The 26,754-nt window shown below is 46.3% G+C and overlaps 1 protein-coding gene across 9 annotated transcripts; it reads left to right on the plus strand.

Moving 5' to 3' along the window:
- Nucleotides 1-1,938: 1,938 nt before the first annotated feature.
- On the plus strand, nt 1,939-26,754 carry ATG13 (autophagy related 13; the record flags this gene model as incomplete). Of its 9 annotated transcripts, none has more annotated exons than XM_080711689.1 (17): nt 1,939-2,007; nt 3,734-3,814; nt 4,238-4,357; nt 7,055-7,101; nt 8,747-8,887; nt 10,371-10,411; nt 11,106-11,202; nt 11,577-11,675; nt 12,655-12,748; nt 15,981-16,079; nt 16,825-16,935; nt 17,342-17,478; nt 20,122-20,236; nt 21,683-21,760; nt 21,973-22,089; nt 22,650-22,778; nt 26,677-26,754. In XM_080711689.1, 17 exons carry the CDS (start codon nt 1,939-1,941, stop codon nt 26,752-26,754), a joined length of 1,653 nt encoding a protein of 550 aa, XP_080567815.1. The 9 variants fall into 9 exon arrangements, with proteins under 9 accessions (XP_080567815.1, XP_080567816.1, XP_080567817.1 ...); XM_080711690.1 differs by having other exon boundaries at nt 16,852-16,935; XM_080711691.1 differs by lacking the exon at nt 21,683-21,760.

Raw genomic sequence — 26,754 nt, forward strand, 5'->3', positions numbered from 1 at the left:
AGTGCCCCTGAGTTCCATCCACAGTATCACATACACACAAAAAACTTAGTTTTAAACCAAATGTGGTAGCACATGCCTGTAATCTCTACTGCTCTGGAGATTAAGGTAGGAGGGTCAAAAGCTTGAGGCCATCCTGGTCAGCAAAGAGATCCTGTCCCAAAATTAAAATAAGAAGGAGCCAGGTGTGGCACACTCTAGTAATCCCAGCATTTGGGAGGCTGAGATAGGAGGATCGCCATTTGAGGACAAGCCTCAACTACTACTTAAGCCCTTTGCAACTCAGTGAGACCCTGTTTCAAAATAAAGAATACTAAATAGGGCTGGGTGTGTAGCTCAAAGGTAGAATGCCCCTGGCTTCCATCCCCAGTACCACAGAAAAAAGAAAGAAAGAAAAGAAGCTAGGGAGAGTTCAGTAATAGAATACTTGCATAGCTTGTAGAGCCCCATGGGTTTGATCCCTAACCCTCCCCAAAAAACAAAGATAAAATTTAGTAATGAAAGAAAAGTACTGGGATTACAAACTTAAAACATGCACCACCACACATGGCTTTTTTTTTTTTTTTTTTTTTCCGGTACTGGGACTAGAACCCAGAAGCCTTACTAAATAGTAGCTGAGGCTGTCCACAAACCCGGATCCTCCCGTCTCAGCCTCCCAAATGCTGGGATTACAAGCTTGCGCCTGGCTCACATGGCATAGTTTTATTTTGGAACAGGATTTCACTAGGTTGATGAGTTTCTCACTACGTTCTGAAACTATCCTCAACCTGCAACCTCTGGTCTTGGCCTCCCAAGTACTGGAATTACAAACCTGTACCACCATGCCTGGCTCTCTGAATACTTTTTAACTTTTGAAACAAAGTCTAATTGCGTGTGTTGAGGGAACCCAGGGGCATTTTACCTCTGAGCCACACCCCCAGCCCTATTTTATCCATTCTTTTAAAAATTTTGAAATAGGGTCTCACTAACTTACAGAGGGCCTCACTTACCAAGTTGCTGAGGCTGGCTTTGAGCCTGTGATCCTCTCTCAGCCTTCCAAGTACTGGAATTACAAGCATGCACCACCACACCTGGCTGGGTAGTTTTTTGTTTTGTGGTACTGGGGAAGGAACCCAGGGGCCTACAACCTCCAGGCTACACTCCCAGACCTATTTTATATATTTTTAAATTTGGACACAGGGTCTCAAGCCAGTTGAGGCTGGCTTCGAACCTGCATGATCCTCCTGTCTCAGCCTCCCAAGCGCGGGGATTACAAGCCTGTACCACTACGCCTGGCCGGGGACTGGGGTTTGAACCCAGGGATGTCTACCTCTGAGATTATATATATATATATATATATATATTTATATTGTGGGGGGGTCTTGGGATGGAACCCAGGGGTATTTGACCTCTGAGCTATAACCCCTGCCCTATTTTTTATTCTTTATTTTGAAACAGGGTCTCACTAAGTTGTGGAGGGCCTAAGTAGCTAAGGCTGGCTGCAAACCACGATCCTCCAGTCTCAGCCTCCCGAATGCTGGGATTACAAGCGTGCGCCACCAGGCCTGGCTTGAGCTGTACTTTATTTTAAAATAGTGTCTTTATAGGTTGCCAAGGTTCTCACTAAATTGCTGAGGATGTTCCTAAACCCGTGTTCCTCCAGTCTCAGCCTCCGAAGTACTGGGATTGTGGGTGTAATCCCATGTCCAGCAATAAAGACATTTCTTATATTCCTACTACATAAATTATTGTGTATAATTTGTTTTTCTCTGATAATAACCATATTTTCTACTTTGGTATCTTTAGTTAAAGGCAGTTTTTCCCCTCCCATTTCTGCATGGCCATCGTATAGCTAGTCGACCACTGTCTGTATGCTTTGGTGTAACAATCCCTTTTTAAAGGTATTGGTCACATTTTTCCTCACTTTGTTTTTATTGTTGTTGTTATAGATTCCCGTAGGCAATGGAAACTGATCTCAATTCCCAGGACAGAAAGGACCTGGACAAGTTCATTAAGTTTTTTGCCCTCAAGGTAATCTATCCTTTCTCTTGAGCTGGGGACTGGTGAAAATAACTTCCATACTTCTCCCTTTAGAGAACCTGCTTGGAAATGTAGCAAACAGCTTGCAGCTTGCCCATTTTAAGGGCTGCTTCTGTCTGTTGTAAACTAAACTGTGAAGTATGGGGGTGGGATTGGGGGTGTAACTAAAAACTACCTTCCAATTTTCCACAGCTACTTGTTCAAAAATTTTTTTCGCAAGGCTGTTTGTAGAAATGTCAAATCGTTATGCCCAGTTTTTGGCACAGTATGTTCCCTTGGGGTGGGAACAAAGACTGAACTGGAATGGGCAGCATTTGGGATATCTTTCTCTAAGCTTCAGTCAACACTCAGATGTCCAGATTTCATTTATTGTTCCTCTTCTTGGTAAATGGAGAATTAGAAGTGACTTTCGAAGGGATGCTGTCTTGGCCTAAATCGAAAAATCATCTCCACCTGTATTGCTCCCTCATCTCAACAACTGCTATGCCAGAACAACCCAGGCTGTCGATTCTGGATGTAAATTATGTGGAAGACTCTTGCCATATGGACCACACGATATGAATAATTGTGGAATTCTTGTTTTAAATCTACTATGATGGCATACATTTGGGACAGTGAATATTTAAACCCACAGTTGGACTTCTTTCTGAACGTCATAACCACCACGTGCAGCTTTCCCTCTGCCATGTGAGAATGTTACAGATTCCAAGTCCCAAAATGAAATTCCTCTCATTGGTTGACATTCTGCCCCCAGGAATGTTTACAAGATCACTTTTTGTGTGTCTTTTTTTGTTTGATTGACTGTTTTTGGTAGTGGGGATTGAACCCAGGAAAATTCTACCTCTGAGCTATACCCCAGCCCTATTTTTTATATTTTAATTTGGAAACAGGCTGGCTTCGAACCTGCGCGATCCTCCTGTCTCCGCCTGGGCCTCGCTAAGCAGCTGAGGCTGTCCATGAACCATGATCCTTCTGTTTCCACTTCCCAATGTAGTTGTTTTTTTTTGTTGTTGTTGTTGTTATTGTTTGTTTTTTTGGTGGTACTGGGGATGGAACCCAGGGGCCTTCTACATCCGGGCTACACTCTCAGACCTATTTTACATTTTTATTTGGAAACAGGATCTCTTAAGCCAGCTGAGGCTGGCTTCGAACCTGTGCGATCCTCCTGTCTCAGCCTCCTGAGACAGGACAGCATCCTGCATTAGTCTTTTTATTTTTTTTAATGTATGTGTGGTACTGGGATTGAACCCAGGGGCATTCTACCTCAGCCCTATTTTATTCTATATTTATTTATTTATTTATTTATTTATTTTGCAGGTCTGGGGATGGAACCCAGAGGCATTTGACCTCTGAGCTACACCCCCTGCCCGACGTTTTATTCTTTATTTTGAAACAGGGTCTCACTGAGTTGCGGAGGGCTATTTGCAAACCACAATCCTCCGGTCTCAGCCTCCCAAATGCTGGGATTATAAGCGTGCGCCACCACGCCAGGCTTATTTTTATTTTTGAAACTGGGTTGATGAGAGGACCTCGCTGGGTTGATGCGAGTCTTCCTACTTGCTGAGGCTGTCCTTGAACCTGTGATCCGCCCGTCTCAGCCTCCATAGTCCTGGGGCTATGGGCACGCACCACCATGTCTGGCTAATTGGTAGGGATTTAGCATTGGTAAGGAGCCGAGTCAGCTTAAGACTTTTCATCCTTTCATGTTTCTTTTCAGACTGTCCAAGTGATCGTCCAGGCTCGACTTGGTGAAAAGATCTGCACTCGCTCATCTTCTTCCCCAACGGGATCAGACTGGGTAAAATTCCTGTTGTTTGCTAGGGGGTCCGTATACTGTGTAGTTTGTCAGAGGGAATGAAAGTAAAGTTCTCAGGTGCAATAATAAGGCATATTATTTATAGTATCATTAAATCATAACAGTAAGATATCTAATTCCATTCAATCTACTAGATTGGAAAGTATATTCCTTATTGTAATAAGGAACATACTTGACTCTCTACTTTGACAGATGAAGAGCTTAGTCCTTAGAAGACAGACATAATATCTCCTAATCTTTGGAATAGATGTTAACCTTTTCAACCGGAGACTTGGGGCTTTGATGCAAGCCTTGTCTTAGGGGAAGGGAGAAGTGAATGAGGTTCCTCCCAGATACTCAACATCCCGCTTTATGTTCCCATTGAGGGCGTTTCACACAGTCGTCCCTTTTATTTTTATTTTCTAGTTTAACTTGGCAATCAAAGACATCCCCGAGGTTACACATGAGGCAAAGAAGGCACTGGCGGGGCAGCTGCCTGCTGTTGGGCGCTCTATGTGTGTGGAGATCTCACTCAAGACCTCAGAGGTAAGGGCTGACCAGGATGCTGTCCTGTGGTTCCAGCTCATTTCTCCACATTATTCCTGCCCCTTCCGTCTCTGAACTTCTCATCATTTTCTGCAGGAGCCATGGGGTGTTTTTGTGTTTGTTTTGTTTTGTTTTGCATTGTTGGGGATAGAACCAAGGCCTCACATATGCTAGGCAAGCACTCTGTCTCTGAACTGGTTATGATTTTTGCATTTATTATTTCAGCAACATGGAACAGGCTCATTGCCTTCACCTTCATGGTGTATCTCCTCCTTCAGCCCCCTTGCCTTTGATAACTCCCCCTTTTCAGAGGAGAGATAACTTCCGCCTTTAGACTTAGTATGGTTTTGTTTATATTTGCTTCTAGAGTATAACTTGCTACAATGTGAGTTTATAAAACTGTGTTTGTTCACCTTAATCCACATTAGAATTGAGGCAAACACTGTTCTTGTCTGTATACTGGGGATTGAGCCCGGGGCCTTGCATATGCTAGGCAAGCACTCTGCCATTCAGCCACACCCCTGGCCCTTTTTTATTTTTGTATTTTGAGATAGGGTATCATTAAGTTGCCTGGGTAACAAAGCAAGACACTGTCTCGAAACAAAATAGTATGATAAGAAGGATATGTGTTAAGGTTACATATATGAATCTGAACTAGAGTAAGTAAAAAATCAGTTCTCTATAGACTAACCCAAGCCTACTCCTACATCTAAGAGAAGGCCCTCTTCCAATTGATTAATAAAAAGGTTACTGGCAAGTTGGGCTCAGTGGCGCATATTTGTAATCCCAGTACTTGGCTGAGACAGGAGGATCACAGGTTTGTGACCACCCTCCACAACTTAGGTTAACTTGCAGGCCTCTGCAAGATAGCAAGACTCTTGTTTCTTTTTTTCTTTCTTTCTTTTTTTTTTGTGTGGTACTAGGGGTAGAATCCAGGGGCTTTTCTACCTTCGGGCTATACTCCTAGACCTATTTTATACTTTATTTGGAAACAGGGTTTCACTAAGTTGCTGAGAGCCTCACTAAGTAGCTGAGGCTGGCTTCAAACTTGTGTAATCCCAGCCTCCCAAGTGCTGGAATTACAAGTGTACACCACCCAACACTATCTTTCTTTTAAGTCACACACAGGAATATTACAAGATAGAGAATCCTAGCTTTTAGTCTTTTTTCTTTCCCACTTACTAGGTGAAGTCTGTTCAGGATAATACACAGAGAGGCTGAATAATTTGGCTAAAGATAATCAGACAGCTAAGAGACACTTAAGTAAGACAATTGTTAATAAGCTTTCCTAAAATGTGGATGTCATCTAAAAATTTTCCTTATTGGAAAATAATTCCAATTGGAGGGAAAGCCTATTTCCATCACTTAAAAAGTGTCAGTTTTTCTAAAAATATTTATCAAAAGTCTTAAAAGCCTCTGCAACTTAGTGAAACCCTGTTTCAAATTAAAGAATAAAAAATAGGTCTGAGGGCATAGCTTGAGGTAGAATGCTCCTAGGTTCAATTCCCAGTATGGCCAAAAAAAAAAAAAAAACCTCAAAAGCATGGAATTTCTGATCCAGCAGTTTTAATTCTGAAAGTTTGTCTGAAGCAATTAATTGCGAATGTATACAAAGTTTATGTCTCAATGATGTTTATCACTATGTTGTTTGTAGTAGTACAATGTTAGAAACAACCTATATGTCCAAAAATAGGGGGGCTCTTTGGATAAAATGATAATTATATGGTGAAATACTATAAGGTACACACCTGTAACCCAGGCGTGGTAATGCATGCCTGCAATCCCAGTACTTGGGAGGTTGAGAAGGGAGGATGGCATTTTTGCAGCCAGCCTCAACAATTTAGCAAAGCCCTCTACAACTTAGTGAGTCCCTGTTGTTTCAAAATAAAAAATAAAATAGTTCTACCTTAGAGGTAAAATGCCCCCTGGGTTCACACTCCAATACCAAAAAAAAAAAAAAAAAAAAAAAGCCAGGCGTGGTGGTGCACACTTGTAATCCCAGCATTTGGGAAGCTGAGACGGGAGGATCGCGGTTTGCAAACAGCCTCAGCTATTTAGTGAGGCCCTCCGCAACTCAGTGAGACCCTGTTTCAAAATAAAGAATAAAAAATAGGGCTGAGGGGGTAGCTTGGAGGTAGAATGCCCCTGGGTTCCATCCCCAGTACCACAAAAACAGACAAACAAAAAAATGTGATAAGGAATATGGTAGGGAACTGAGGGGTGTGACTCAGGGATAGAGCACTTACCTAGCTTGCAAATCCTCAGCACCACAAAGAAAAGAGTGATGTGAACCGGGCATGGTGGCATACGCTTATAATTCTAGTACCTGGAGGCTGAGACAGGAAGACTGCAAGTTTGCAGCCAGTCTCAGCAATTTACTGAGACCCCGTTTCAAAATTTAATAAAATGGAGAGGTATAGCTCCGAGTTAGAATTTCCCTGGGTTCAATCCTCAGTACCACACACAAAAAAGTGATGCGGGGTTTGTTATTAAAAGGAAAATTCCCTTACGTATTTATTAAGGAGGAAAAAAAAAAACCCAAGTGATAAAAATAGCATGCATAGTAGCTGGTTTTTATTGTAGTTAATTTGTTTTTCTTTTCTGTTTGGTTTACCTGCACCTTCTAGTATTTCTGTAGTGACTATGTAGTGGGTTATAATTAAAAACCCTGAAATGTTTCTCAATTGTCCTTTCTAGGGAGACTCTATGGAGCTGGAAATTTGGTGTCTTGAAATGAATGAAAAGTAAGTGATGTCCCAGCTCCTGCTCGGGGTGGCTGAGGCTGAAGCAGGTGACGTCATGTGAACGCAGGGCTGGGGGCATTCTGACTGAGCGCAGCCCTGGGTCTTTGCTACACTGGGCTTCATGCTTGGCTTCCAGCCCAGGCAGGGAGATGACCCTCAGAGGGCGTGGCCTTCAGAGGGCCTCAAACCACAGGAAAGGAGCAGCAGAGAGAGCTGAAAAGGATTTGTTGTTTTCCCAGGGTACAGCGAGTTCTCTGGCGAAAACCCTGGAGCTGGCGTAACATGATTCCTCTGTTTTGTCTGTGTTCTGGGTGGCAGTGGTCCAGGGAGCGCTCCCGCACAGCACAGCTCCTTTCCTCACACTGTTGGGCCTGGATTGGAAATGCGTGCTACCCTCCCCCTATTTTTTTCTTTCTAGGCAGGTTAGTTTACCTCCTGCCTGAAGCTTCAGTTTTCAAGAAGAATATATAACAAAATTGAGGAAATACCAGCCCATCAAAAGAATGTCTCAGTGAATAGCCGGGTGTGGTGGCACACACGTGTAATACTCAGGTTTTGGGAGGCTGATACAGGAGGATCATGGTTCTCAACTCAGCTACTTAGTGAGGCCCTTTGCAACTCAGTGAGACCCTGTTTCAAAGTAAAGAATAAAATATAGGGCTAGGGGTATAGCTCAGAGGTAGAATGCCCCTGGGTTCCATCCCCAGTACTGCAAAAAAAAAAAAAATAGTACCTTGAAATTATGTATACATTGTGGATATACATGGTTGCACGCTTATTTTTTGTTTTGTTTTTGCAGTACTGGGATTGAACCCAGGGACATTCTACCTCCAAGCTATACACTCCCAGCCTTATTTTTGATTCTTTATTTTTGAAACAAGGGTCTTACTAAGTTGCAGAGGGCTTCACTGAGTAACTGAGGCAGGCCTTGAATTTATAATCCTTCTGTCTCAGCCTCCCAAGTACTGGAATTACAAGTGTACGTCACCACACCTGGCTATGATACTTTATTTTATAGAAAAATAACCACTTCAAAACTAGAAAAAAGAGCTGGGTGTGGTAGCACACACATGTAATCCCAGCATTTGGAAGGCTGAGACCAGAGGATCGTGGTTCATGGACAGCCTCAGCTACTCGGTGAGGCCCTCTACAACTTAGTGAGACCCTGTTTCAAAATAAAGAATAAAAAATAGGCCAGAAGTTGTAGCTTGGAAGTTGAATGCCCCTGGGTTTCATCCCTAGTACCACCAAAAAAAAAAAAAATAGAAATAAAAGCCTGGCGTGGTGTTGCATACTTGTAATCTCAGCATTTGGGAGGCTGAGACAGGAGGATTGTGATTCACGAACAGCCTCAGCTACTTGGTGAGGCCCTTTGCAACCCAGTAAGACCCTATTTCAAAGTAAAGAATAAAAAATAGGGCTGGGGGTGTAGCTCGGAGGTAGAATGCTCCTGGGTTCCATCCCCAGTACCAAATATATATATATATGGGGTCCCTTTTTGGAAAGTAAAATTGGCTAACTTGAATAGCTATTGACCAAAACAAACTCTATTTCCACCTTTAATTCAGAATGTGTTGTCATAATGAATTTGTACTGTTCTAGCACTTAAATAAGGAAACGCTGACAGCATTTGTGTACTCCTCAGGTGTGATAAAGAAATCAAAGTTTCCTACACGGTGTACAACAGACTGTCACTGCTGCTAAAGTCTCTTCTTGCTATAACGAGGGTGACACCAGCCTACAGACTTTCCCGAAAACAAGGGCATGAATATGTCATATTGTACAGGTACACAGCAATCTTCTGATTCATTCATAAGCCTCTTCACATTGCGTGTTTAATGACAGGTAATCTGTGGTTTTGTTCTAGACAAATGGTTGATTATTGGTACTTTGGCTTTTTTCTCTGTGTGTGTGTGTATGTGTGTGTGTTTTATTAGGGATGTAACCCAGGGGTATTCCACCTCCAATTACACCCTCAGCCCATTTTACATTTATTTATTTATTTATTTATTTATTTATTTATTTATTTATTTATTTATTTTTGCGGGTTTGGGGATGGAACCCAGGGGCATTTGACCTTCGAGCTACACCCCTGCCCAATTTTTTATTCTTTATTTTGAAACAAGGTCTTACTAAGTTGCAGAGGGCCTCACTAAGTAGCTGAGACTGTCAGTGAACCTCGATCCTCTGGTCTCAGCCCCCTTCCCCCGCCCCAATGCTGGGATTACAAACACAAGCATGGGCCACCACTCTCGGCTTATTTTTTGTTTTGAAACGAGGACTCCTTAAATTGATGAGAGTCTTGCTAAGTTACTAAGGCTGGCCTTGAACCTGCTACCTTCCTGTCTCAGCCTCCAAGGTACTGGGATTATAGGGATTATAGGCATACACCACCACACTGGACTAAGATTTTTCTTTTTCTTTTTCTTTTTTTTTTTTTTTTTTTTTTGGCGGGTCTGAGGATGGAACCCAGGGGCATTTGACCTCCGAGCTACACCCCCTGCCCTGTTTTTTATTCTTTATTTTGAAACCGGGTCTCACTGAGTTGTAGAGGGCCTCACTAAGTAGCTGAGGCTGTCTGCGAACCGCGATCCTCCGGTCTCTGCCTCCCGAATGCTGGGATTACAATCTTACAAGCGTGCACCACCACACCCGGCTCTAAGATTCTTCTTTCTTAACCCATTTAGTTTGGAATGACGCATAATGAGCAAGGAGAGTCCCCTATAATCGAAGGCCACTCATCAAAATCTAGTTCCTTCTAGTAGGACTCCCAGTTTCATTTACTTATCCTCTTTTACAAGTAGGCATGGCTTTTATTTTTTAGTGGTATTGAGGATTGAACCCAGAGGCATTCTGTCTCTGAGCTATATCCGCAGCCTGTTTTAATTTTCATTTTGAAACAGGGTCTCCCTAGGCTTCTGAGAATTTCTAACTGCTGAGGCTGTCCTTGAACCTGAGATCCTTCTTTTTCATCCTCCCAAGTACTAAGATTACAGACAAGCGCCATCATGCCCAGCTGGTTCTGCTGTTCGAACCCAGAGTCATTCTCCTCCAAATTATACCCCTCGCCCTTTCACATTTTTATGTTTTGTGGTACTGGAGATTGATCCCCGGGACATTCTACCTTCATTGAACTCATTAGTAGCATTAATGCTCCATCAAGAGCATACAGGTAAGGAAATAAGGGCTTGTTTTCTCTCTAGCTGTTTAGGCTATAGAGGCCCTGAGTTAAATAATCAAGTAACATTTCTTTTTCTTTCTTCCTATAGGATATATTTTGGGGAAGTTCAACTGAATGGCTTAGGAGAAGGTATGCATCTGGTTGAAAAACATTTGTAGTGTTAAGAGCTCTTCTGAATTCAGAATCTACAACCATACCACCCTGAACTCTCCCGATCTCATCTGAATTCAGAGATGGGTGTGGTTTCTACCTATGATAATACATGGCTTATAATCTCAATATAATACAAGTAAGGAAAAGATAAAAGGCAGTAAGTGACCAAGGAGTTGCTAGAGATAATTTCCCCCAGAAATTCCAGGAAATTGGTTTGTTTGTTTTTTGTGGTACTGGGGTTCCTGGAAGCCCTTCTGCCTCCAGGCTACACTCCCAGACCTATTTTTTATATTTTTATTTGGAAACAGGGTCTCTTAAGCCAGCACAGCTGGCTTCGAACCTGCACAATCCTCCTGTCTCCTCCTCCCAAGCAAGGGGATTACAAGTGTGCGCCACCACGCCCAGCGGGAAATTGGTATTTTTTAAAAGTCTTTTTGAATGTAGTTTTACCTGGAAATAGGGTGCTGTTTTCTTTGCCAGTTATCGGGCGAGTATAGTATAAACTGAATAGGGAAAGCACAGCACCCATTCAGGCAGACGCCATCTGAGGCTGGCGAGGCTAGAGCAAGGCTGCTGTGCTCTAGCTGCTCAGTGGATAATGATTCAGGGAAAGCAGAGAGGGACAGGGCCGGCATTCTCTGGAAACAAGCTAATGATTTCTCTCTTCTAGGCTTCCAGACAGTTCGTGTTGGGACAGTGGGCACTCCTGTTGGTACCATCACTCTTTCTTGTGCTTACAGAATTAACCTGGCATTCATGTCCACCAGGTGAGGAGGAACCTTGAAATTCAAAAGAACTGTCCCAAGGATGCTAAAGCTACCCATCCCCAAACTCCACGACCAAGATTAGCTTTGGTATAGCTAAAAGACAGCCCCTTTGGGAGAAAAAAAATTGAGGGGGGTGGGGAGAAGAGAGAGAGAGCGTGCATGTGTGCGCACAAGTGTCAGATTGGAAAATTTGAGAATTTGAGTGTTTCAGAGCCAACTTGTCCAGCATAAAGCTTGTGGTTTATGTTTAGTGATTGTGATCATTAAGGTGGTAGTAGTTTCAGCCAAGATAGGAAGTGAAGAGCCCTCTGAGGACTTCAAGGGGGCTAAGAAGGCATTCTAACAAATACTGCAATCTGCTTATTGTGTTATAGGCAATTTGAGAGGACCCCGCCTATCATGGGGATTATCATTGATCACTTTGTGGACCGTCCCTATTCCAGCTCTTCTCCCATGCACCCCTGCAATTACAGGTGAGCATTTGAAAGGTGCTCCCCCAAATTGCAGCTAGGAAAAGCATCTGCTTGCCTCATGGACAAAGTTGAGGAACTAATTTCCCTTCTTACTGCTGACTAATAGGTACACCAGGACTCGGGCGATGTAGAATGTCTCAGAAAATTATGGGCCACTTTGGATCTTGATGGTAGTAATACAACTTTCTCTGTAGCAAATTACTTTGTGAATACACGAGTACCAGTCATTTATTTCCTTGGTACAGTGTGACACATACCTGTAATCCCATCTACTCAGGAGGATCACACGCTCAAGACCAGCCTGAGCAACTTAGGCCCTGTCTCAATATAAAACTAAAAGTGCTTGGGGATAGCCAGGTGTGGTGGCACACACTTATAATCCTGGTACTTGGAAGGTTGAAATGGAAGGATCACAAGTTTGAGGCCAGCCTCAGCTACTTAGGCACTCCAACTTAATGAGACTTTGTTTTAAAATAAAGAATAAAATAAGCCGGGCATGGTGGCGCACGCTTGTAATCCCGGGATTTGTTAGGCTGAGACCGGAGGATCACAGTTCGCGGACAGCCTCAGCTACTTAGTGAAGCCCTTCGCAACTCAGTGAGACCCTGTTTCAAAATAAAGAATAAAAAATAGGGCAGGGGGTGTATCTCGGAGGTCAAAGGCCTCTGGGTTCCATCCCCAGACCTGCAAAAAAATAAAATACAGGGCTGAGGGTGTAGCTCAAGGTAGAATGTCCCTGGATTCAATCCCTAGAACTGAAAAAATAAAATAAAAAAAAGTTCTGGGATTGTAGCTCAGTGGTAGACCACTTGCCTAGTATATGCCAGGCCCTTTCAATCCTCAGGACTCTTCCCCCTTCTCTCCCAAAACAGTGTCAGTAATTTGTGGAATCTCCTGGGCAAATTGTTCTCATGTTGCTATCTAGTATTGTGAACTGCTGTCACCATAAAATTTATTGTTTCTTTTGCCCTCACTTTAGAACTACTGGTGAGGATGCAGGAGTAACATATCCATCAGTAGAAGACTCTCAAGAAGTGTGCACCACCTCTTTTTCCACCTCCCCTCCATCCCAGGTAGGGGACAGATCTGGACTGCTGATTTTACTCCCGAATGCTGGTGTGTGTGTCTATCTTGGGGATTATCAATGGTCACTTTGCCAGTGTGAGGTCAGTTTTAGAATAGTGTGTGTGCATGTGTGTGTTTATGGCCGTATGGGCCTATGGAATGGTGTCCAATTTAGCTGCAATCCCTTTTATGGTGGTGATGATTGTTTTAAGGGCGTTATTTTGAAAACTGACAGCTTTATATAAAAGATAATATTGCTTTATTTCTAATCTATAAACATTCTTAACCCAGAGGATTATATTTAGCCTTTACCTTCCTGGTGAGATCTTTATTTATTTTTGCAGGTCTGGGGATGGATCCCAGGGGCATTCTACCTCCAAGCTACATCCCGTGCCCTATTTTTTATTCTTTATTTTGAAAGGGGGTCTCACTAAGTTGCGGAGGGCCTCACTAAGTAGCTGAGGCTATCCGAGAACCGTGATTCTCCTGTCTCAACTGCCCAAATGCTGGGATTCCAAGTGTGTGCCACCACACCCGGCTAATTGAGGCCCTTTTCTCAAAAAGAAAAATTAACTCAATATAGTAGTGCAGGTTTGTAATCCCAGTACTTGGAAGGCTGAGACAGGAGTATCGCAAGTTCAGGGCCAGCCTCAGCAAGTTAGTGAGACACTGTTTCAAAATAAAATAACAAGACAAAATAAGACTGGGGCTGTAGCTCAGAGGTAGAATGTCCCTGGGTTCAATCCCCAGTACTACCAAAAAAAAAATTAAAAAGAAAAAATAAATAGGATTGGGGTGGGGGTAACTTAAAAGTAAAATACCCCTGGAGTTAATCTCCAAAAAATAAAAAGAAATAAACCAATAATGTAGCTTTCGTAAAAGTCATCTGCTTTCTGCGTTCTTTATCTAGTCATTAAGTTTTGTACTGAGGCGCCCTGACTTGGCAAGCTCAGTTTTGATAAAGCACGAGATCTCTATAGTCTTGTGTAATGGATGCAGGGCTGAGATTGCTTCAGCCCCTGACTGAACTTCAGGGGCACGTTTTCTCCTTCCCCCAACCAACTCCATCTCTTCGTGGCCTCTGTTCCCTGTACTTCCTGCCAGTCGTCGCCATGATTCTCCTTCGCTGAGTGCTCACACTAGCTAGTTTCTTCTAGAGCTACCTCAGTTCTACATTCATTCATTCATTCATTCATTCATTCATTCATTCATTCTGTGGTTTTATATTATTTTTATTTGGAAACAGGGTCTCTTAAGCCAGCGTGGCTGACTTCGAACCTGCTCAATCCTCCTGTCTCCGACTCCCAAGCGCGGGGATTACAAGTGTGCGCCACCACGCCCGGCTCTACTTTCCCTTAAACGAGCCCAGATTGTTTCTTTTGAACATCTTATTATTAGCTAAGCCAATTAACACAAGTTTACATTTTCTGGGTTTTTTTTTTTTGGGGGGGGGGCTACTGGGGATTGTACCCAGAGGCTTTCTACCTCTGTGTTAACCCCTAGCCCTTTTTACATTTCAATTTATTATTTTTGTGGTACTAGAGATTGAACCCAGGGGCCTTCTGCCTCTTAGCAACACTCCCAGCCCTATTTTATTTTTTATTTGGAAAGAGGGTCTCACTAAGTTGCCGAGGGCCTCCCCAAGTTGCTGAACCTGGGATCCTCCTATCTCAGACTCCCAAGAACTGAGATTACAAGTGTGCACCACCACACCTGGATTTTATTTTTTATTTTGAAACAGGGCCTTTCTGAGTTAGTAAGGGTCTTAGTAAATTGCTGAGGATGACCTTGAACCTGCAATATTCCTCTCAGCCTACCAAGTACTGGAATTACAGTGTGCACTACACCTGCCTGGACCCTAGCTCTGTATTGAACCCAGGGACATTCTGCTCTGAGCTACATCTCCATCTCTATTTTGCTTTTATTTTGAATCAGCCCTTGCTAGATTGATGAGAGTCTCACTACTTTCTGAGGCTGTCTGCAGTCCTCACATCTCAGCCTCCCAAGTACTGGGATTACAAGCGTGCGCCACCACGCTGGGCTTGAACCCTATCTTTTACTCAGTTAAGTCCTCCCACACCATCAGAAACTGTAACCATGTGTGCATGTGCACACACACCTCTGCATAGCCACACATCTTTTCCGGGACAACAGAAAATTGTGCATTAGAAGTTTTTAAAATTCTGGCCAATAGCTAGATGTGATGATGGTGCAGGTTTGTAATCCCAGTATTTGGGAGGTTGAGATAGGAGACTTGCAGGTTTATGACCAGCCTTAGCTAACTTAATGAGGCCCTCTGCAACTTAGTGAAACCCTATTTCAGAATAAAAAACAGGGCTGGGGGTATACTCAGAGTTAGGATGCCCCTGAGTTCAATCCCCAGTACTGGAAAAAAAAAAAAATTCTGAGCTGGGCATGGTGGTGCACCCTTGTAGAGTACCAGTAACTTGGGAGGCTGAGATAGGAGGATTGCAGGGTTGAGGTTAGAATGTTTTAATTTAGGGAGACCTTGTTTCAAAATAAAGAGGTAAAAATAGGGCTGGGGATTTAGCTCAGAGGTAGAATTCCCCTAGGTTCACTCCCTGGTACCACAAAAAAAAAAAAAATCTGGCCAACAAGCCAGCATGGTGTAATACCAGCTACTCTGGCAGCAGAGGCAGGAAGATTGCAGGTTCGAGGCCAGCCTGAGCAACTTAACAAGACCATGTCTCAAAATAAATATAAAAAGGCTGGGTTCGGTCCCTCTGCGTTGAATCCCCAGTACCACACACAAAAAAGTTGTAGTCAGTAACGTTAGCTGTTTGAGCTTGTCCTTGCGGATTAGCCCCCTGACAAAGGCAGCCCGTCTCACATGACAAGCCCTGTCCATCCTCTCCGCTCACCTCGCCCCTGCTCGCGGGCGCTGCGGTGGCCGCTCTCATGCTGCCTCCACCTGTTCTGACTAAGGCAGCGCTAATGGGTTCAGGTGTCTGTTTTGCCAAGTCATCCTGCTTGAGTCACATTGATTTTCCAACTGCTTGTAAGAAGAGAGGCATGCGGAGCGCGCTCTGGGCTAAAGTGTCGCTTTGAGGGGCTCTCCGGGATGTCCCTTTGGGAAGCCGCGTGGAGCCCTCTCGCGGGCCCACTCCCCAGTCCCGCCCCTCAGCCTCGTACTGCTGCCCTGCCAGAGATTTTTTTTCACGTCTTTCTCAAGTCCCTTTTCTCTTCTCTTGTTTCTTCTCTGTGTGTGTCTGTGCACAGTGTGTGTTTACTGTCACAAAGGCACATTTTCAGACCCCTACTCCTGTGGTGACGGACACTCTGAGGGTCCCCATGGCAGGACTGGCCTTTTCCCATCAAGTGAGTTCAAAATGGGAACAAGGGGATATGACCAGATGGCTTCTTTCTATTTAAAAAGTGGAGATAAAGTACAGTTTCTAGTTCCTTAAACGGCCCCCAGTTTTCCGTGGGATTATTTTGAGGCTTGGTAATTGATTTTAACAGGACACGGCCACAGCCCTGCAGCCCAAAATAGGGATTTTTGTTTGCCCCTCCTCCTTCCGTTGATGTGAAAAGTACACAGAGTTATTTATAGAGAATTTCCAAATAAACAATTCAAGACTGGTATTCTTTTTTCAATATGAATAGGAGCCTTCCCATCCCCAGGGGCGATGGAGGGTGGGATTGAGAAGATGGGCTTCTGTTTCAAGGGCCTCAAGGACAAGGAAGAAATAGAGTGACTGGAGAAACTGATGGCTCTGGCTCCTGGTGCTCGGGGTTGAGCCCCACGGATGTGCTGGGCTCTGAGGGAGGCAGTTAGCAGAGCACCAGGGCCAGGAGGAGCCGGGCGCTCACTCGAGGTCCGTGGAGGCTCCAGAGCCATGGACCCCAGTCTCAGAGCAAATAAGTGTGTGTTTCTTCATCTAAAAAACGGCCTAGAGACCTTTGTCCTGTCTTAACTGGATCCTGCCAGCCCCGCCCGCGGGCCTGTCCTGTAGCTCGGAGCTCTGTTACCAAGCTCTGTTACCGGCTCTGCCACCGCCTCGCTCTGGACTGCCTGGACACCTCCGCCTTTCCTCTGGCCCTTTGTTTTTCTCTTGCTCAGCTCTCAAGCTCTCGCCTTTCCTATCAGCCTGCTGTCCTGGGCCTTGGATCAGCTGACCTGACTTTTCCAGTAGTATTTGCTGCTGGCTTAAATGCTCCACACCCTCACCAGGTACCTCGGAGATGGGCGGACCGTGGGCTCTCCAGGGCTGATCCCTGCCCGGGGCAGCTGAGGGACCGCTAGACACAGTATTGCACCAAGTGTCAGGAAGCAGAGCTCTTTGGTAACTTTGGAGGACTGAAGGGCTCAGAGGGGAAGGAGCCTCTTAGACTGCAGGAAGGAAAGGAGAGACTTGCCCAGGGGATTCCTCCCTCTCTTTCCTTCTCCCTTCGCAGCCATTGCCGTGCATGCCTTCCAGTGGCCATGTCCCAGAAGAAGAAAGATCCAGGGCTGCCTGCCCTCCCAGCAGAGGCATTGGATGGCAAAGCTGGAAAGCAGACGCCATCAAGCTGGGCTGGACTCTCCCCTTGTGCCGGACACTGCCATGGCTCACTGTGTTTTCCACTTTCCTCCAAAGCTGATGGTTCCCGGGAAGGAAGGAGGGGTACCCCTTGCTCTTCACCAGCCTGTGCACGGTGCCCAAGCTGACCAGGAGAGATTGGCGACCCACACCCCTTCGGACGGGGCCCACTGTGCTGCTACGCCTTCCAGTAGGTGAGTTCATGCCAGCCAGGGCTTCACGTGCCCTGCCACAGCTCGGGCTTGGCATTTGGCCCCAGTGGGCAATCGTGCAAGTTCCCTGACCCGATCTTACACTGAAGCTGGTATTTGAGGAGACTGGCCTGGCTTTGTGCCAGCAGGAAGCGCAGGGTTTGCGTTCTTGTCATCCCCATTCAGTGCAGAGGCTGGCAGGTGTGCTTCTCTCACGCCGCTGCTTGTTTCTGTGCGGTAGCTGGTGTTCCCTGAAGACCAGGACAGGGTGCTCGCTGCAGCCTGACATCTGTGGCCAGTGCCGCAGATGGAACCCAGGGGCATTGTACCTCAGAGATACACCCTCAGCCCTAGTGTTTTGTCTATTTATTTATTTATTTATTTATTTTAGTGGTACTGGGGTTCCTGGAAGCCCTTCTACCTCCAGGCTACACTCCCAGACCTACACTTTTTTATTTGGAAACAGGGTCTCTTAAGCCAGCGCAGCTGGCTTCGAACCTGCGCGATCCTTCTGTCTCCGCCTCCCAAGCGCTGGATTACAAGCGAGCACCACCACTCCTGGCTCGTCTTTTTATTTTTTAAACAGGGTCTCACTGAGTTGCAAAGGGCTTTGCTAAGTAGCTGAGGCTGTCCATGAACCTCAATTCTCAGGTCTCTACCTCCCAAATGCTGGAATTAGAAGCATGTTTTGTTTTTTTTATTCTTTATTTTGAAACAGGGTCTCACTGATTCATGAGGGCCTCACTAAGTAGCTGAGGCTGTTTGTGAACCTCGATCCTCCTGTCTCAGCCTCCCAAGTGCTGGGATTACAGCATGTGCCACCCCGACTGGCGTGGACCCTGTTTTTTTGTTGTTGTTGTTTGTTTGTGGGTCTGGGGATGGAACCCAGGGGCATTCGACCCCCGAGCTACACCCCCTGCCCTATTTCTTATTCTTTATTTTTAAACTGGGTCTCACTGAGTTGCAGAGGGCCTCACTAAGTAGCTGAGGCTGTCTGCGAACCGTGATCCTCCGGTCTCAGCCTTCCGAATGCTGGCATTACAAGCGTGGCCACCACTCCTGGCTGGGCCCTGGTTTTGACCAGAGGATCTTACTGGTCCTCTGTAGCTCGGAAGGTTATGACCACTGGGCTAGCAGCCACTGTATAGGCCCCCATTTCTGCCACTTAGAACCTCCCTGTTATCCAGGACTCAGTATTGATTTGGAAGGGTGTGGAAGGGGAAGGAGTCTAGGATATACCCAGTTGAACGTGCAGATACTTCAAAGGCTTTTTTGGTGGTACTGGGGATGGAACCCAGGGGCTTTCTACCTCTGGGCTACCTTCCCAGACCTATGTTATACTTTATTTGGAAGCAGGGGCTCACTAAGTTGCTGAGAGCCTCACTAAGTAGCTGAGGCTGGCTTCGAGCCTGCGCCATCCTCCTGTCTCCGCCTCCCAGGCGCTGGGATTACAAGCGTGCACCACCACGCCCGGCTTACTTCAAAGACCTTTAGGAGTGGGGTCTGAGGGCGAGGACGGGGAGGAAACTGAGAGGCACTGTTCATTTGGGCGCTGAGAGCTCCGTCTGGCTGAGGCCTCCAGCGTGGGCCTCTTTTATTTTTCTTTGTGGAACTAGAGGTTGAACCCAGGGACATTCTACCTCCCAGTTATATCCCAGCCCTATTTTTATTTCTTATTTGGCAACAGACCTATGTTATACTTTATTTGGAAGCAGGGGCTCACTAAGTTGCTGAGGGCCTCACAAGGTTGCTGAGGCTAGCCATGTACTTGTGATCCTCCTGTCTCAGCCTCCCAAGTACTGGGATGACAAGCGTGTGCCACCATACCTGGCTTTTATTTTTTATTTATTTATTTTTGTGTTAATGTATGGTACTAGGGATTGAACCCAGGGGAATTCTATTTCTGAGCTACAGACCTAGCCCTTTTTATTTTTTGCTTTGAAACAGGGCTCTCAGGGCCAGGATGTAGCCTACTTTGCAGGTGTGGTGCTCTGGGTTCGATCCCCGGTTCCAAAAGGACACACACACACACACACACACACCACTTAAAAAAAATAAACCGGGCATGGTGGTGCAGGCTTGTAATCTCAGCATTTGGGAGGCTGAGACTGGAGGATCACGGTTCCCGGACAGCCTCAGCTACTCAGGCCCTCCGCAACTTAGTGAGACCCTGTTTCAAAATAAAGAATGAAAAATAGGGTAGGGGTGTAGCTTGGAGGTCGAATGTCCCTGGGTTCCAGAACCGCAAAAATAATAATAATAAGTTAAGAAACAGGGTCTCTCTGGGTTGCTGAGGCCTCTCTTAAGTTGCTGACGCTGTCCCCAAACCTGAGATCCTCCTGTCTCAGCCTCTGAAGTACTGGATTTATAGGCATGCACCACCATGCCTGGCCAGAATAAATTTTATATAAATTTATATTAGTTTTACACAATTATGTATACATTTCAGTTGTTCAGGAAGTACAGTCTTCTGTCATGAGGCCAGGGACAGGGGGAGTAGACAGACCACATAGTGCAGTGTTTTGGGGGGGCTGGGGGACAGCATCTGCCTTGGCTGCAGCCCAGCAAGAGGGTGGACTTAAGGGGGGAAACCAAGCCGTACTGCTGTGGTTTAGGAATGAACACCAACTTTACTTTCTTCTCTAGTGAGGATACCGAAACTGTGTCCAACAGCAGCGAGGGACGGGCCTCCCCCCATGATGTCCTGGAGACCATCTTTGTCCGAAAAGTGGGGGCTTTTGTCAACAAACCCATCAGCCAGGTGATCTGCCACCGCCACTATGAGACTGTCTGGGTCCTAAGAGCAAGGCCCTGCAGGCAGCATGGCCTGGAACCACTGAGATGCCTTGCAAAATTATGTACAGTTTTTTGTGAAGAAGATTAATAACTTGTGATCCTTTTACAAAAAAATGTTAAAATTTAGCTGGGCATGGTGATCCCATTATTTGGGAGACTAAGACAGGAGGAGCAAAGGTTTGAGGGTAGTCTCAGCAATTTAGTGAGACTCTCAGTAACCTAGTAAGACCCTGTTTCAACAAAGAAAAATGGGCTGAGGGTATAACTTGCAAGTAGAATTCCCCTGGGTCCAATCCCCAGTACCAAAAAAGAAAAGTTAAGCTGTTCTGAGGATTTTAGACTTCGCATAGGAGAGAGATAATAAACATCATATAATTAAAAAACACTGCTCTTAGTCAGGTCCACTGGCACAGATCTGCAGTCCCAATACTTTGGAAGCTCAGATAGGAGGATCTCAAGTTTGAGGCCAGCCTTCACAACTTAGTAGGATCCTGTTTCAAAATAAAAAATCAAGCCGGGCATGGTGGCGCACGCTTGTAATCCCCGCGCTTGAGAGGCAGAGACAGGAGGATCGCGCAGGTTCGAAGCCAGCCACGCACGCTGGCTTAGGAGACTCTGTTTCCAAATAAAAATGTAAAAATAGGTCTGGGAGTGTAGCCCGGAGGTAGAAGGGCTTCCAGGAACCCCAGTACCACCACCAAAAAAAATAAAAAATAAAAAAATAAAATAAAATAAGTAAATAAAAAATAAAAAATCAAGCTGGGCGTGGTGGTGCACACTTGTAATCCCCGCACTTGGGAGGCAGAGACAGGAGGATCGCGCAGGTTCAAAGCCAGCTGTGCTGGCTTAAGAGACCCTGTTTCCAAATAATAATAAAGTATAAAAATAGGTCTGGGAGTGTAGCCCGGAGGTAGAAGGGTTTCCAGGAACCCCAGTACCACCCAAAAAATCAAAAACCAAAAGGGAGCCGGGCATGGTGGCGCACGCTTGTAATCCCAGCATTCAGGAGGTCAAATGCCCCTGTGTTCTATCCCCAGGCCCGCAAAAAATAAAAATAAATAAATAAATAAAATAAAAAGGGCTGAGAGCGTAGCTCAGATTCAGAATGCCCCTGAATTCAGTCCCCAGTACAACAAACCCCTGCGTCCTGCCCCTGCATCAGCCTTGCCTGGGGAAGCTGCCCCACAGAAGGGGCCTCTGTTCTGGGGTTTGTGAATCAGGCCTCTGCCGCTGCTGCAGCATTCCCACGACCCTGGGGCGTCTGCGCTTTGTTTATGCTGCGCATGTAGGTGATGGGCCGGAGGCTGGGGCAGTGTAGCCAGCCTAGGGGCAGGAACTTGCTGGACCTCAGGGCTGCTGGCAGCCTCTGGAGAGGGACAGGCACAAATGCTTTTCTCCGGTGTCTCTTTAGGTAACTCTGACAAGTTTGGACATACCCTTTGCCATGTTTGCTCCCAAGAATTTGGAGCTGGAGGATACTGATCCTATGGTGAGCCCACCAGTGCCTTGCAGTTCCCAGTAGATGGTGCAGGAGGCATCCTCCTTCCGGGCACCTCATTGTGTCCTCCCCAGCCTGTAAGCCATGCCCTTGGCTTATGGATTCCTAGCCAGCATCAGCTTCCCTCCCAGACCTTCAGGTGTTAGCCGTAGCATGCCTCCAGTCCACACCTCAGCCCCTGCCTCTGCCTTATTCTGAACCAGGTGAATCCTCCAGAGTCCCCAGAGACCACATCTCCCCTCCAGGGCAGCCTGCACTCGGATGGCTCCAGCGGGGGCAGCAGTAGCAATGCCCATGACGACTTCGTTATGGTCGACTTCGTAAGTTGCCAGCACCTCCCTTCACCTTTGCCAGCCCAGGAAAAATGAACCAGAAGCATCTGTTGCACTGGAAGAAGTTTCCTTCCCGAGGGGTCAGATGGGGTGGGGCACCCTGCCCTGGCACCCTGGCTGGGGAGACATTTGGAGGCCACAACAACAAGACATTTTGTGTCTGTCTTTGGTTGAAAGTCAACTCTAAATGGGGGTTTTCCAGCAGTGTCTGCTCAGGTTTGATTCACATCGGAATGGATGGCCCTGTGCTTAGGAAAGGAGCTTGAAGGAAGGGGACTAACCCTATGCCAAGAAGGAATGTTATCTCAGGATTAGTAGCCCAGAAGAACAAAGATGTAAAGATTCCTCTCCCACCAGGCATGGTGGTGCAGACCTGTAATCCTAGCACTTGAGAGGCTGAAGCAGGAGGATCATAGGTTCAAGGCCAGCCTCAGCAACTTTTTTTATTTTTATTTTCAAAATGAAAAACAAGAATAGTAGCTTATCTCCTCTCTGATTTTCCTTCATAGCCCAGAGCATGCTAAACTGGGTTTGTCTTACTTTTGCAGAAGCCGGCTTTTTCTAAAGATGACATTCTTCCAATGGACTTGGGGACCTTCTATCGTGAATTTCAGAACCCCCCTCAGCTGAGCAGCCTCTCTGTAGATATCGGAGCACAGTCCATGGCTGAAGACTTGGTATGGAAAGCCCTTCCCTGCTGCCGCTCACGCTGACCTCCATCCTCTCTCAGTGCTCCTTTCTGGGCCTGGAGATTTCTTCCCACCCCCACACCTCCTGTCTTCCCTCTAACAAGAAAGAGACGTTTGTTCTGGGCATTGGCTTCTACTGAGCCCACAGTGCCTAGTAGCTCCCCGGAGTCGGCTGAGCTCAGTTCCTCTCCTGTGCACATCCTCAGCGCTTGCACTCCAGGCCCACACCTGCTGTCTTCTGCTCTGACAGCTCTCGTGTTCAGCTCTGTAGCACAGAGGGCCACGGCTCCCACCCCTCCCGCAGAGAGCTCCTTCCCTTATCCAGCGGCTCTCGTTTGCCCTGATGCTGACCGTAATTCGTAATTGCCACATTTCTTGCTAGGGTGTTTCCCATTTCCTGCCTTTGAAAGGCAGAAGAGTGCCCTGCACCAGCCACAAACTTGGGGTGCCCTACATCATAAGATAGATGCCAAGATCCCACTGTGTGAGCCGGGCATGGTGGCACACGCTTGTAATCCCAGCATTTGGGAGGCTGAGACAGGAAGATCATGGTTCGTGGATAACCTTAGCTACTTAGTGAGTGAGGGCCTTTGAAACTCAGTGAGACCCTCTTCCAAAATAAAATAAAAAATAGGGGTGTTGCTTGTAGGTAGAATGCCTCTGGGTTCCATCCCCAGTACTGAAAAAAAAAAAAACCCTCACTGTCTGAGGAAGGTCTCTCAACTCTGTGGACATTAGAGCCCTGGAAATAGCTGCCCTTGACTTGCAGTAAACAGAGATCCATGCCCAGACTACAGAGGTCGAGGCAGGAGGATGCGAGCTTGAAGCCAGGCTCATAACTTGGCAGACCTGTCTCAAGAGTAAGAAAAGGGCTAAGAACGTCACTCAGCGGCAGTGTCCCTGGTTTCAATTCTGACTACCACCAAAAAAAAAAAAAAAGAGAAAATCATGGTCAGTAATAACAGTATAGGAGTAATATTAATTATTGTTATAAACATTTATTGGGGCTGTCTGAATACCAAACACTTTTCCTTCTTTTTTTTTTTTGCGCGTCTGGTGATGGAACCCAGGGGCATTTGACCTTGGAGCTACATCCTCTGCCCTATTTTTTTTTATTCTTTATTTTGAAACAGGGCCTCACTAAGTAGCCAAGGCTGTCTGTGAACCGCGATCCTCTGGTCTCAGCCTCCTGAATGCTGGGATTACAAGCATGCGCCAAGCCTGGTACTTTTCCTTCTTATTTTTTTTTTTTCTGTGGTGCTGAGAATGGAACTCAGGGCCTTGTGCACTCTAGGCAAGTGCCCCACCACTGAACTACATCCCTACCCCTGCCAAGCATCTTGTAAGTGCTTTCACATGAATCTACAACAGCCCTGAAGTTGTTCTTTTTTTTTTTTTCTTTTTTTTTTTTTTTGGTACTAGGGATTGAACCTACAAGCATTCTACCTCAGAGCTACACACCCAGCCCTATTTATTTATTTATTTATTTATTTATTTATTTATTTATTTATTGGTGGTACTGGGGTTCCTGGAAGCCCTTCTACCTCCAGGCTACACTCCCAGACCTATTTTTATTTGGAAACAGGGTCTCCTAAGCCAGCGCGCGCGGCTGGCTTCAAACCTGCGCGATCCTCCTGTCTCTGCCTCCCAAGCGCGGGGATTACAAGCGTGCGCCACCACGCCCGGCTATTTTTTTTTTTTTTTTTTTTAATTTGGAAACTGGGTCTTCCTAGGTTGATGGGAGTCTTACTACTTGCTGAGGCTGTCCTCAAACCTGCAATCGTCCTGTCACAGCCTCCCAGGTATTGGGATTACAAGCGGCTTTAGATTTTGTTATCCCAGTTTACAGAAGAAAAAACCGACATTGTGAATGGGTAACTTCTGTGGTGACACAGAGCCGGGCTTCTGAGCTAACCCTCCATCCTCTACCCCCTGCCTCTCCTTTGACAGGTGCCAGGAAGGCAGCAGTTCCAGGCGGTGTGAGCTGGCTGGCACTGGCTCCCAGGCTGCCTCCCACCTGGACAGCTGCACCCAGGCTGCTCCCACTGTGGGGCAGCCAGGCCACTGAGTCCTGAGGCAGGACAGTGTCGCCCTCTCGCCTGTCCCATGTCCTTAACCCATGGGAAGATCGCCTGTGGTGGTGGAGCCCCACGTGGGGTCTTGTCATTCAGTGGTGGAGGCAGATCCCGCTCAGGGCCAGGTCTTTATTAATGCCTTGTGCTGTGGGCAACTCGACTTCTCATGGTTCTGTTCCCTCCACTTCTTCTTCCTCTCCATCTCTGCCTCTCGGCTGGTGTGAAGATGCAGATGCCCAGGCCTCCCACAGACCTCGGAGTCGGCCGCTTGGCGGTGCCACAGGCCCCAGAGGTATTCCACCTCCAAGCTGCGCCTTGGCCAATATTTTTTTTTTTTTTTTTTTTTTTTTTTTTGCGGCACTGGGGATGGGACCCAGGGGCATTCTACCTCTGAGCTGCAACCCCAGCCCTATTTCGTAGTCTTTTTATTTTTGAAACAGGGTCTCACTGAGTTGCAAGGGGCATCACTAAGTAGCTGAGGCTGTCTGTGAACCGCGGTTCTCTGGTCTCAGCCTCCTAAATGCTGGGATTACAAGCCTGCGCCACTATGCTTAGCTCCAGCCAACTTTTTATATCTTTGTTTTGAAACAAGGTTTCACTAGGTTTCTGAGAGCCTTGATAATGCTGCCAGGGTTGGCTTTAAACCTGTGATCCTCTCAGCCTCCCAAGTACTGGGATTACTGGCTTGTGTTTGGGAGGGATTACCACACCCCACACCCGACTCTTCATACTATTCTTAATTCACAGAGCTCTAATCTCGTAGTTCCCTTGTGTCAGTACAATCTGTGCAAAGGAGGTCTTTTTTTTTTTTTCAGTACTGGGGATGGAACCCAGGGGCATTCTACCTCTGAGCTTACACCCCCAGCCGTAGTTCCTTCCTTTCTTTCTTTCTTTCTTTCTTTCTTTCTTTCTTTCTTTCTTTCTTTCCTTCTTTCTTTCTTTTCTTTCTTTTCTTTCTTTCTTTCTTTCTTTCTTTCCTTATTTATTTATTTTTGGTGGTACTGGGGTTCCTGGAAACCCTTCTACCTCCGGGTTACACTCCCAGACCTATTTTATACTTTTTTATTTGGAAACAGGGTCTCTTAAGCCAGCAAGGCTGGCTTTGAACCTGCGCCATTCTCCTGTCTCTGCCTCCCAAGCGCGGGGATTACAAGTGTGCGCCACTACGCCCAGCTTATTCTTTATTTTGAAACAGGATCTCACTGAGTTGCAAAGGGCCTCACTAAGTAACTCACAAACCACAATCCTCCTGTCTTAGCCTCTCAAATGCTGGGATTACAAGTGTGTGTCACCACGTCCAGCTCCAAGGATGTCATTTGATTTCTGTGTCCATCCTTTTTTGGGGGAGAGCACTGAGGATTAAATCCAGGGGCATTCTACCTCCAAGCTACACCTCCAGCCCTAGGTTTTTGTTATTCTTTATTTTGAAATAAGGTCTCACCAAGTAGCTGAAGTTGACCATGAACCTGAGATGCTCTTGTCTCAGCCTCCCAAGTACTGGGATTACAAGCGTGTGCCACCACGCCTGGCTTGTCCTTCCATTCTTGGTGTGGTCTGCTTTTTCGGTCTCACTGTGTGGCACATTCGGATTCCCTAGGCCGTTTTGCAAGCCTGCAACCCTCACAAACCCTGCTGGCCATTCCCCTGCACCGCCACTCGTCCATTCCCACTTAGCCACCCTGCCCCCGCTTGGCCTGTGCAGCCCTGCTCAGCTGAGCTCTCCGTCTCGCTTCCTCCCCACTTGGGCGGTGGGGCTGGCTGCCTCTCCACGGCCTGTCCAAATAAACAGCTCTTCTCTCCTCCTGGTACAGGACTCGCTACCAGAGAAGCTGGCCGTGCACGAGAAAAACGTCCGGGAATTCGACGCCTTTGTAGAAACCCTGCAGTAA

Source organism: Muscardinus avellanarius, assembly GCF_963383645.1.
Source record: "Muscardinus avellanarius genome assembly, chromosome: 1".
NCBI lineage: Eukaryota > Metazoa > Chordata > Mammalia > Rodentia > Gliridae > Muscardinus > Muscardinus avellanarius.